Source organism: Ascaphus truei, chromosome 19 (genome assembly GCF_040206685.1).
Source record: "Ascaphus truei isolate aAscTru1 chromosome 19, aAscTru1.hap1, whole genome shotgun sequence".
Taxonomy (NCBI): Eukaryota; Metazoa; Chordata; class Amphibia; order Anura; family Ascaphidae; genus Ascaphus; species Ascaphus truei.
The window spans coordinates 32,269,731-32,282,773 of record NC_134501.1 but is presented as its reverse complement, the minus strand read 5'-3'; the positions used below and the strand labels follow the sequence as shown (position 1 = coordinate 32,282,773).

The window sequence follows — 13,043 nt, the reverse complement described above, 5'->3', positions numbered from 1 at the left end:
GCAATATATAAAGCAGAATAGTTCTGAGTTTGGTTTTGCTAGAGATGGTCAATTAGGGAAGAATACATTACCAGTATAAAGCGGTCAGTCCACCGTTTTTGACTGAGTACAATATCAATAATCTAAATGGCAGAGCCAGCAACGAAATGGGCTTGTAAATCCCGAGAGTGGCCAAATAGACCTATAGTAATTCATACAATAACTATAATTATAGGCTAAAGCAGTAAAATCCCAGGTATTATTGAAAACCCTGCTCTCTGATTGGATAATGTCCGGAATTTTAACCAATCAGTAATGCCCGGAATTTAAGAAGCTTGCAATGTGTAGTTTTCAATGTGTTTATTTCCAGCCAATCAGCTTTCAGAACAGCTGAGACAGGGCAGGAGATTCGTCTGAATGAAGTAGCAGCTCTGAGACAGGGCAGGGGATTGGTCAGGACGTATCAGCCACGGGTTGACTCCTCCCCCTCCCGAGCTGACAGATTTTCTGAGCAAATTCAGTTGAATTGGGGGGGAGAGAGTCTGCAACATTTAGTAAGTGGCTGCATTTTTGATTGTGTGTGTGTGTCAGTAGCAGTGTTTATGGGTATAGCAGCAGCAGTGTGTGTTGTGTTGTGCTGTTATGTTGTATGTGTGTGTAGAGCTGCTGTGTGTGTTTGTGTAGAGCTGCTGTGTTGTGTGTGTGTGTGCGTGTGTGTGTGTGTGTAGAGGTGCTGTGTTGTGTGTGTGTGTGTGGTGTTTGCTTTTGTGTGAAGCAGCAGTTTGTGTGTAGCAGCAGTTTGTGTGTGTAGAGCTGTTGTGGTGTGTGTGTGTGTGTGTGTGTGTGTGTGTGTGTGTGTGTGTGTGTGTGTGTGTGTGTGTGTGTGTGTGTGTGTGTGTGTGTGTGTGTAGAGCTGGTGTGTGTGTGTGTGTGTGTTTGTGTGTGTGTTTGTGTGTGTGTGTGTGTGTGTGTTTGTGTAGAGCTGCTGTGTTGTGTGTGTGTGTGTGTGTGTGTGTGTGTGTGTGTGTGTGTGTGTGTATAGAGGTGCTGAGTTGTGTGTGTGTGTGTGTCTGTGTGTGTGTGGTGTGCTTTTGTGTGCAGCAGCAGTTTGTGTATAGCAGCAGTTTGTGTGTGTAGAGCTGCTGTGTTGTGTGTGTGTGTGTGTGTGTGTGTGTGTGTGTGTGTGTGTGTGTGTGTGTGTGTGTGTGTGTGTGTGTGTGTGTATAGAGGTGCTGAGTTGTGTGTGTGTCTGTGTGTGTGTGGTGTGCTTTTGTGTGCAGCAGCAGTTTGTGTGTGTAGAGCTGCTGTGTTGTGTGTGGTGTGCTTGTAGGCGGACGCTCACAGAGGTATGCAAGGGAGACTGGTTATAGTGAAATTAAATAAGGCTTTTATTGCGCCTGTTTCCTTAATATCAGGAAACCATCCAAACAAGGGGTAAACAAAGCTTCTATTCACTTAGTATTTCGAGTGAAATACTATGCAATCCACCACTCCCTTTAGATAAGCATGTCTCCCAGCCCCAAACATATAGCATGAAATGAACAGATATAAAAAGTCTTGTAAATGAAAGTCTTATCTGTTTGTAGTGGGTTGGAGGGAAAATCTTCTCTGTCCCTGGTTGCTCCCTTTTCCTCAGGGTGTGTCAGCATTCAGGTTTAGAAGTTTCCCCTGTGTCTTGAAAGCAGCACTGCCGTTTCTTCTGAGATGCTCAAGACAACTGTCCCCATGTCAGTCTCACAAGTTGTGTGAGATTTAGGAACAATCTCTGCTCTGTGTCCAAGTTCAGCTCAGGTGTGAGCTAAGGAGTTTCACTTCCTGTCTCAAAAGACAGGCTTTTCTAAGCAATCTAATCAGGCAGGTGGTGTTTGTTAATTCACTACCAGCAGTTAACCACCACACTGCTCGATTCGAGGCACATTACCTGAACAGGGATAACTCCCCTGTTACAGTGCTGTTTGTGTGTATGTAGCAGTAGTTTGTGTGTAGATCTGCTGCGTTGTGTGTTGAGCTGCTATGTGTGTGTGTGTGTGTGTACACAGAGGGGGCGGCAGTGTGTGGATATAGATATCTGCAGTGTAAGCGTATATAGAGGTGGTTTCATGTATTTACCATTTTATTTTAATTAAAAAAATTAGATAACTATACAAAAGTTATATAATGCCCTGGCTGGATTAGAGTCCCTCGGCTTCGCCTCGGACCTTCATCTCTTCCAGCCAGGGCATTATTGGCCAGTAATGCCCTGTTCTGAGGGGATTATTACTTAAATATATTACGTATCAGAATATTTTACATGTGACTTTACATGTGAAGTCAATAACCACACAAGGAAAGCATTGGCTATGTTCACAAATGTTTTTGTAACACCTCTGGGTAACAGTGTCCCATTTTTCCTCTGATAACCACACAGGGAAGATAGGGTTAAGATATTTCTTTTCAGGAGCTAAAGGGAGCTGTAACTCAAAGAAGTTAGCATACAATCTAACAAACAACTTCAAACACTTCTACTTGGGGGGAATAACAAGCGGGCAAGTTGTTACTTTGTCGGAATAGCAAACAAGTCAGGGTTGCCTAGCAACAGGCTGGTTAAATGTACAATGTGCAATATGATTCTATATGCAGCTGCAATCTTGTGTTCCTAAACAGAACAGAAAATAAACAAACTAAAACCATAGGATCGGTTCCACGCGGATTTTGTTGAATCCTCTATCGGATTTGATTTTCAACCTCAGATTGTAAGATCTTCGGGGGCAGTGACTTCTTTTCCTAAATGTCACTTTTATATCTGGAAGCGCTTCTTCCCATTATGTGTTATTTATATTATTTGTTATTTATATGATTATCATGTGTATTACTGCTGTGAAGCGCTACTGTATGTGCATTAATGGCGTTATATAATTCAAGACATACACACATACATACATCTGATTGTGGATTTCCCAAAATCTAAATTCCCTGAAATATTTTTGTTTTTGCGGGTGGGAGAGGGAAAGAGAGAGACTTATTTCTCCCTCGCCATACAGAGTATTTAAGGGATTCGGAATCCGCAAACGGATTTGGATTTACTGTAGAAAAACCTGAACCGGCCTATTTCAGACAGAGCCACAGAAATCCGCGGCGGATTTGAAGTTCTGCAAAAAAAAATCCGATCTCTACAAATGACAGACTTTTAAAACACAAAGAAGAGAGAGAGAGAGAGAGATATCACAAGTCAAAGAGCAATGTTGCTCATTTTCCCCACAATATAAAAGTCCCTGAGATTGCGTAGACAAATCTACACTGAAGTTCCTAATTTCTTATAAATAAGACAGATTTGTGCTCATACAGCCCTGTCTCACAGATTTACTGTTAGTTTCCTGGATTCATATCCTTCTTCCCAGTCTCATGGGAGATGGGCTGTATCGCCTGTAATCTGTGAGATTGGCTGGCCCCTAAATCAATGTGGCAGGACACTCTACCACCACCAGTGTCCTGTTGCTTGTAATGATGGGTGGGACGTGATGTCTCAGCGCTGGGTGGGACATGTTGTCTTGGCGCTGGTTGGGATGTGATGTCTCGGTGCTGGGTGGGACATGTTGTCTTGGCGCTGGTTGGGATGTGATGTCTCGGCGCTGAGTGGGACATGTTGTCTTGGCGCTGGTTGGGATGTGATATCTCGGCGCTGGGTGGGACATCTTGTCTTGGCGCTGGTTTGGACGTGATGTCTCGGCGCTGGGTGGGACATATTGTTTTGACGCTGGTTGGGACGTGATGTCTCAGCGCTGGGTGGGACGTGATGTCTCAGCGCTGGGTGGGATGTGATGTCTTGGCGCTGGTTGGGACGTGATGTCTCAGCGCTGGGTGGGATGTGTAGTCTCACCGCTTGGTGAGACGTGATGTCACGGAGCTGGGTGGGACATGATGTCTCGTGCTGGATGGGACGTGATGTCTCAGTGCTTTGTGGGATGAGCTGTCTCAGCACTTTGTGGGACGTAATGTCTCGGCGCTGGGTGGCATGGGATGTGATTTCTCGGCGCTGGGTGGAAAGCGATGTCTCCGCACTGGGTGGGACATGATGTCTCGGGACTGGGTGAGATGGGATGTGATGTCTCGGCTTTGGGTGGGACGTGATGTCTCAGAGCTGGGTGGGACGTGATGTCAGAGCTGGGTGGGACATGATGTCAGCAGTGGGTGGGATGTGATTTTTCGGCACTGGGTGGGAAGTGATGTCTCGGCACTGGGTGGGAAGTGATATCACAGCCCTGGGTGGGATGTGATGTCACAGCCCTGGGTGGGACGGGATGTCTCAGAGCTGTGTGGGACATGATGTCTCAGCGCTGGGTGGGATGTGATGTCTCTGCGCTGGGTGGGATGTGATGTCTCAGCCCTGGCTGGGACGTGATGTCACAGCCTGGGTTGGACGTGATGTCTCAGAACTGTGTGGGATGGGATGTCTCGGCGCTGGGTGGGATGTAATGCCTCAGCACTGGAAGGGATGAGATGTCTTGGAGCTGTGTGGGACATGATGTCTCAGTGCCAGGTGGGATGTGATGTCTCAGCACTGGGTGGGATGGGATGTGATGTCTCGATGCTGGGTGGGACGTGATGTCGGCGCTGGGTGGGGCATGGTCCCAGCACAGGGTGGGATGTGATGTCTCGGCACTGGATGGGACGTGATGTCAGCGCTGGATGGAATGTGATGTCGGTGCTGGGTGGGACATGATGCCTCAGCACTAGGTGGGACATGATGTCGGTGCTGGGTGGGCCATGATGTCGTGGCACCGGGTGGCTGTCACTTGCTGTAGAGCACTGAGATTTTGCAGTCCAGCATTTCTAGTGTGAGTGACTGGCACATGATGAAGCAGGTATGTGGGGACAGGCATGTTGTGCTCCCAAGTGTCAGGTAAGTCCACTCTCTACTGCACACCTACAGTTCTTGCCCCATCTACTTCCCCTCTCCATACACTTTCTGCTGCCCTTTATACCTCACCCTCTGCTGTTCACTATCCATGCTCTGCTGCCCTCTACCCATCCACCCTCTGCTGCCCTACCGTCCAGTTAGCCTCTGCTGCCCTACCGTCCAGTTAGCCTCTGCTGCATGCATCTCCTCCCATCCTCAGCTACCCCTACTGCTTCCACCCTCTCATGCCTCCCTCCCGGCACCCTCTGCTTGCTGCCCCCTCCCATTTTTAGCTACCCTCTCTTTATATATCTTCCACCCTGTCTCTAGAAACATCAAAACATAGATAACTCTGCATCAAATCATCATTTTGTTACAGCACACCAATACATGTTTGTTGCTGCTTGCTGTTTGTTATTCACTTAACACCTCATTTTATTCTTGGACCTACTTTTTTTCTAATTCGTGCTGTTGCGGATTTGTGAATTATTGTATTAATAAATATTGTTAAAAAAAATAGCATACCGAGTATGTCAGTAAATGACATTATTTGTACCTTTGCGCTGTGAGAATAGGTTTTATGTACAGTATATTTCAGTTACCTAAGATGTGCTGCCGGATACTGAAACAATATGTGATATATATGCCTTTTTTATGTACTGTAGCTAGTTTTTTTATGCTTGGCATGCTTAATAAATGTATGAATATCTTGTTACAGAAGTGGAATGACCGCTGCAGAGGTACAATAGAGATTGGTCCAGCAAAGGAAAAAAGGCATCAACAAACAAATGTCAGGCATCAAGATAAACTACAGTATCTACAATGTAATGAATTGGAGCCATTATGAAGTACAAGAACATTACCTGAAGGGACACTTGCCACGGCCAAGATCCAGAAACGGCATTCTCTCCGTTAACGATTCGGTTATAGTTACTGATAGATGGTCTAATGGATTGGACTCCACAGGCTAGAGATAAAGATCAAAAGCAACCTGTTAAACATGCCCATTATTCTCTCTTTATACATTGGTGTCACATGTCAGAAATATGTCACATTTCTTTGTCATACTATAGAGTCAGTGCTAATAATGGGCCCTAATAAAAATAATTAACAGACGTTATTTTCCTTGAGGTTAATGCATATCCACAAAGCCAATTATATACAAAAATAACAGCCGTTAAATATCCATTGCCACTTCCTTGCGTTCATTTTACATAACATGCCTCATGTTACTCCTGTCTTACCTAAAGATGGCGTTACTCCCATCCAGATCCTGGAATATGGGGTTTGATAAAGTGAGAGGTAATAATGTGATCATTAATAATTTGAATGTCCTTTGTATATCCAAATTAGAATATGTCCTTAGGCAGTGGCAGATTGAAAGGCACTTACCTTGGTGGCTCCAGGGCTGCCTTCTCCTGCATCGCCACCCTCCTTCAGCGTTGCGGTGTCAAATGATTCTGCAATGTCACATGGCGTTGAGTTGCCCTGGTAACGTGACGTCATATGGAGTTGCGTTGCATGGCAAAGTGATGCCATGTGACGTCGCAGCGTCATTTGGCACCGCAATGCTGAAGGAGGGCAGCTCTTCAGGAGAAGGTAAGAACGTTTCAGAGGCCCCACTCTCTCCCCCGGCAATCCGTGAGGAAGAGAGCAGGGCCTCTGTATATGGGGGGAAAGAAGGGAAATTTGCTGCCCCAAAATGCTGCCGCCCTAGACCCGGGTCTATCGGGCCTAATGGGAAATCCACCTCTGGTTCTAGATATCTCACGTGTGTTCCCTGTTATGCACAGTATTTGCTCCACGTGTTTTATAAAGGTGCGTTTGAGGAGGTATAAAAAGTCATTTGGGACTATACTTTGTGGATCTGGGACAAGTGTAAAGAAATAACGATAATACAAATTTGACATCACCTTATGCCAGGTAAGAACTAACTCCTCATTTTCTCTCTATACTGTATATATAAATGTAGGCAACGTTAATGCAACTTTAAACCCGGGATTGCACAGAATGGCACTATTGTGCAGGGAGCCGTAGCACGCATATTCCCACAGTGATTAATAAAACACTTACTTGCAGTATGTACAGCACGCACTGCGCGCACGCATCTCCCGGGAACGCATATGCATTTTACTGAAGAACATGGAGTTTAGCACAAGACCATAAAGTGACCATGGGACACTGAGTGGCCAACACTGGTATTGCAAGTAAATAATGTATAACAATTAGATGCCACATTACTATGTGCCAGGACATTTTTATTCACATCGAAACGTTTTTGGTTCACAATAACGTTGACTACATTTGTAAGGCCTGGAATCACTAAGCTCCATTAAATCAGGTCAAATAAGGTGATGTTACCTAAAACAGGAATGGCCGGTATTTTCCATGAGTTATAACTACTTACTGTATTTACTAAAATATTTCTATGCAAAAATGATAGCCGTGATTTAGCTCGTTAGAATTTGGTTAATGCCTCATTTGGGTCAGGCTAATGCTGCATTATTGTCTAATGACATGATATTATTTAAGTCTTGGTATGACTGAAATCCAGACCCTGAAATAGGGCTGAAATCCAGACCCTGAAATAGGGCTGGGGAGAGGGTGGAGGGGGAAAGGGTGCTGAGAGGGGAGAGGTGGAGGGAGAGAGGGGGGGAAGCAGTTCTCTCCACAGAATAACAGAACAACGGCTGATTCATTAAATAATGATCTGTGTCATACTCAAGTCACGAGCACGCAGCTCACCTGGTATTTACCTGGATCGCATGGCACATACTGTATCAATATTTACTCTCTCTCAAGGTCTGGGTGGGAGTAGCTCCAGAATTAGGTATGACATAAATAATGATACGTTATTTCCCAGTCTTTCCTTAACTGAGCTTAGGGAATCCGGGATGTTTATCATTTAGGCTAATTTGCACATCACTTCGCTTAACCGCTGTTGTAAATAGAGATGCAGCTATGAGTATTCTAACACTTGCTTTGAACAATCTGGGGCAATCTCCCAGTAATGCTGCAACATTTCTCTGCCATTTCTGCAGAAAGACTAATGGTCCATCGGATTAACACAGCAGGGATCCCTGGTCAGTTTTAATGGGACTGCCAGGGACCCCCGCTGTGTTAATCCGATGGACCGTCTGTCTGCAGAAATGTTGCAGCATTACTGGGAGATTGCCGCAGATTTTCCAAGGCAAGTGTTAGAATACTCGTGGCTGCACCTGTATCAGCATTCTTTCCATGAGAGTAAACCCTGCTGACTGTCACATTATTTAATATAGTGAATACTACAGTATGATTATTTGGCGTAAACTTAGTTTAGCATCATATTAAATGAGTGGATGTGCGCCTATGTATCATGCTAGCAAAAGGGAGACAAACAATAATCAATTGACTACATTTACTAAAGGGCAGAGGTTGTTTTATTGTTTGCAGTCAGTGGTTACTGGCAGAGCACTTTTCTTAAGTATGTAAGTATGTATGTACACTGGCGGCACACTTTATTCTTACCTGGCTAGTACCGCAAGCCGGGAGGTGTCCCGGCTTGCTCGTTGCTTTCCCTCGGCGTGCCGCGCGTCCTCGATGCGCGGTCACGCTTCATCGGGAGCGTGCGCGCGTGCCCAGGGCTCCCCGAGGGAGCCCTGGGTTGCTCCTAATGTGGGGGATGCGGTGGGGGGCTCCGGCGGACCCGGAGAGGGGAGGGGGAAGCCCTGATCGGAGGACCGATCCTCTGAGGCTCCGGCGCGCCCGGGACACCTCGGCGCGCGCCCGGTTACTGTCACGGCCGAGACTGGGCAAAGGTAAGAATAAACTCGGCCGCGACAGTATATCTTTATATAACGCCATCAATGTACATATCGTGTCACAGCAGTAATGCACGGGACATATGTAATAATATAACGCATAATGGGAATAAGCGCTTCGGACATAAAAGTAACATTAGGAAAAGGAATCCCTGCCCCAAAGAGATTACAATCGAAGTCTTTAGAATGAGGAACATACAGAGGCAGTAGGAGGGTGTTCTGGTAAGTGTGTCTGCAAGGGGCCAAGGTTGATGAATGAGTTGTATAGTATCAGCCATCTAGCTATGTACCCATATGCTCTATTAAAGAGGTGTATTTTTAAGATGGGTCTTAAAGGTGGATAGAGAGGGTGCTACTCGGATATTGAGAGGAAGCGCATTCCAGAGGTGTGGGGCAGAGAGTGAGAAAGGTTTAAGGCAGGAGAGGGCTTTAGATATGAAAGGGGTAGAGAGAAGCAGGACCGGCTTGATGGTGGTTCCATCTGTGCTACTGCACCGAGCCCCGCGGTTACAGAGGCCTCGGCTCTTCCCCACAACAATTAAACTGATTGCTGGGAGAGAGTGCGGGGTCTCTGTAACTCTCTTACATTGTCTGGTGGTATCTCCTTCTGTAATGTCCCCTTGATATGGCGCCACAATGTTAAATGGTGTCATGTTGCCATGACAACGTTATGTCACATGGTGTTGCCTTGCCTTGACAATGTCATAATGCTGAGGAGATGCCACGCCGGACAAGGTAAGAGACCCCAAAAAATACCCTGCACCGAGCCCCACAAAAGTCCAAGCTGACCCTGGAGAGAAGACATCTTTGAGCAGAACACAAGAGTCTGGATGGTATATAGTTAAAAATTAGGGCTAAGATGTAAGGAGGGGCAGAAAAGTAAATAGCCATAAAAGTGAGGCGGACAATTTTGTGTGTAATTCGGGGGGGGGGGGGGTGTTCTGGATTGGGTGTGTGGCTCACACCCCTGTCGGTGGCCCTGCGTCTGTGTGTGGATGGGGTGGCTGAACAGTATGTGTGTGGAGTCGGTGCTGACTGTGTGTGTACAATTTTATTTCAATAACACTATGTACAGTTAAGGTACAAATAAAAATATAAACGTATCTATATTATTAATGGGAAAAAAACACATAAAAGAACAGGGAATTACTGGCCAATAATGACTTACCTATGTTAAATTCCTCCAGCCATGGCACAGTAAAGTGGGATAAGATTACACAATCTAGTATCATTGTGGAAATAACTCAACTGGGCAAAAATACCCACATGAAAAGATAATATTACAGAACATATTCCTTTCTTGGTACAGTATACAGTATACAATAATATTTAGACTTTTTTTTTTAAGTGAACTGCAAGTGTGGTGACAGCATTTGAACTAGGCATTTAATGACTCTCTCAACAGCTGTCAAATACTATTAATCATTATTTATTCACTGCATTAATAACTATATATATATATATATATATATATATATATATTTATATATATATATATATATATATATATATATACACTGTATAATTAAAGGTAAGTAAAGGTAAGAAGGTCCCTATAGGGACAGAAAGGTTGGGGGTGTTATGGGTTAACACACACCTTCTTTGTTTGCATATATTTTTTCTGGTGGAGACAATTTGACCTTTCTGTTTTTTTCTTTAATTGGATTTTATATATATATATATATACTGTACTTATATACACATACACACACACTACGATTGATACAATTGAGCAGCAGCTGTCTAGTAAATTAATGTGGGTGCTTTGAGTGCAGCAGCTAGCAGGCATTTTCATTATTTCTAGTGCTGTTAGGCACCTTACAGCTCATACAAGTGAATGGAAGGTGTCTTATGGAAAAGCACCACTTAGTAAATGGTGCCCATTTTGTCAAACACAATTGATAAAGGGGCTTATTCTATATCCAGCGAAGCAATCGAGCAGGTCGGTTTCAGCCAAAATTCCTTATTAAAGGCTCTGTAAGGACTAAACTAAATTCAGAGTTTTTACTAAAATGAAAATATTAGCAATTACTATTTTTTTGTAATCAAAGGGTCTTACCGTATGAGCTGCCAATTAAGGCTAAACAAGAAAAAAGCCACAGAAATCCCATGCTCATGTTCTTTCTCTGGCAGGATCCTGATAATACTCTTTCTCAGTCTAACACCTTTCATTTTATAGTCCTGTAAAGTTATAATGACCTTCAGTGTAACATTAATAGCCACATTGCCCAGAGAAATGTCCTCTATGCCACCTGCTCCAGGACCTTGAGCTGATAAACGCTTTCCAAATGTACATGTTATTTAAGTAGTAGTCCCATCTTTGCACATAATAACCCAATGTGGCTAAATAAACAGGTAGGGGAGGAAATGGAAAGGAAGAGGCAGGCGTTTAGATTCTTAAAATCAGAAATGACGGCGGCAGCATACAGTATTTAGAAAGGGAGCTAGATCACAACCGGGGAATTACAGACCTATCTGTAGAAGCCATCAATGGTGGGGAAGCTACCTGAAAGTTTAGTAATGGATAATATTCAGGAATATCTCATGGAAAACAAAATCATTAGTAATAGACAGCATGGATTTATGAAGGATAGATCATGCCAAACTAACCTTATTAGTTTCTTTGAGGAGGTAAGTAGGAATTTAGACCAGGGTAACGCAGTTGATGTGGTCTACTTGGATTTTGCAAAGACTTTTGATACGGTTCCACAGAAGAGTTCAGAATAAAAAATAAAGCAAATTGGACTCGGTAAAAATATTTGCACTCGGATTGAAAACTGGTTGAAGGACAGACAACAGAGGGTTGTCATAAATGGAAATTTTTCAGGTTGGGCTAAAGTCGTGAGTGGAGTACCTCAGGGATTGGTACTGGGACCCCTGCTTTTTAACTTGTTTATTAATGACCTTGAGGTTGGGATCGAGAGCAAAGTCTCCATCTTTGCTGATGATACTAAATTGTGTAAGGTAATAGAATCAGAGCAGGATGTAATTTCTCTTCAGAAGGACTTGGAGAGACTGGAAACGTGGGCAGGTAAATGGCAGATGAGGTTTAATACAGATAAATGTAAGGTTATGCATTTGGGAAACAAGAATAAACAGGCGACTTACAAATTAAATGGGGATAAATTAGGAGAATCCTTGGTGGAGAAGGATTTAGGAGTGCTTGTAGACAGCAGGCTTAGCAATAGTGCCCAAAGTCATGCAGTAGCTGCAAAGGCAAACAAGATCTTATCTTGCATTAAACGGCCAATGGATGTAAGGGAAGTAAACATAATAATGCCTCTTTTATAAAGCATCAGTAAGACCACACCTTGAAAATGGAGTATAGTTTTGAGCACCACTCCATAAAAAGACATTATGGAACTAGAAAAGATGCAAAAAACCAGGGGCATTACTACATTTTTTGGGGCTCCCAGCTATTTTTTTTAAAGTGCCCCCTGAACAAAAAACATTAAATAATGTTATTTCCATTGGGTTCCCATGCCTTGCAAGCACACCCCCTGTCACACACCTTGCTCTCCCCCCCCTCAAAGTCCCCTCTCTCATCTTCACACTTCCCCCACCCTTACTGTCCTCATCTCCCCCCCCCCATGTCTCACTCCGTTCCTTACTCTTCCTACCTCTCTCCCCCACCTCCCCCCTCCCTCACACAACCTCGACCCTCACACAATTCCACACACACACAAAATTCCCCCACACGCATATACACATGCAGCCACCTTTTCCCCGTGTCTAAGGGAACTATGCATGCTGCGTACCTGTCTAGAGGTCTGATCCTCCGCCACTGGGAGCCTGTAGTGTTCGTGTTCTATCGGGTGACAGCACCTCCACCTGCAAGGGATCCTAGCACAGCTGGATAACCCGTTACAGGACCCAATACATGCAGTAAATAATTATACACAGACTGGTATAATAACTGATCTTTACTGATACACTTAACTCTAACACATAATAACAGTATAGACCCCACAATACAATACCCACGCACAATACATCTACATACCCCGGTGAAATCCCCCAAAGTACTGAGGTGCCCTGGGCACCTAACCGCCTGGTGTCAACAGAGTCAAGCCCACCCAAGGTGTGTGGAGTAGCGCTATCCACAGTGTGTGTGTGGCCGTTGGTGCTCTTGTAGACACCTCCCTTGGCAGTCCTGTACCCAGGTACCACTGAACAACACAAAGGATTCGTCTGATCCACCGAGATATGTTAATCCGGTCCGTCCGCGAAGGCGGGTCTCACCACAAAGAGTCTCTTAGTAACTGATGGTCTGGTCCCAGACCACAGGCCACAAGTAACCGCGCGGCACTTCTCACTGCTGCTGTGCCTCTCACTATCAGGGCTAAGGTGAGCGTTGCAATCTGATGGCCTTCCCTACAGTACCACAA

General features: G+C 44.6%; 1 protein-coding gene across 1 annotated transcript in view; it reads right to left on the bottom strand.

The window, feature by feature from the left end:
• Window positions 1-10,790, bottom strand: part of LOC142470141 (chymotrypsin-like protease CTRL-1) — a 38,748-nt gene extending 27,958 nt beyond the window's left edge. The window contains exons 1-2 of the mRNA XM_075577098.1: window positions 10,715-10,790; window positions 5,719-5,822 (exon numbers count right to left, since the gene is read on the bottom strand). Coding sequence (XP_075433213.1) covers window positions 5,719-5,822; window positions 10,715-10,772 — 162 coding nt within the window. The 5' untranslated portion in view covers window positions 10,773-10,790. The remainder of the gene's footprint in view (window positions 1-5,718; window positions 5,823-10,714) is intronic.
• Between the last annotated feature and the right edge of the window lie 2,253 nt (window positions 10,791-13,043).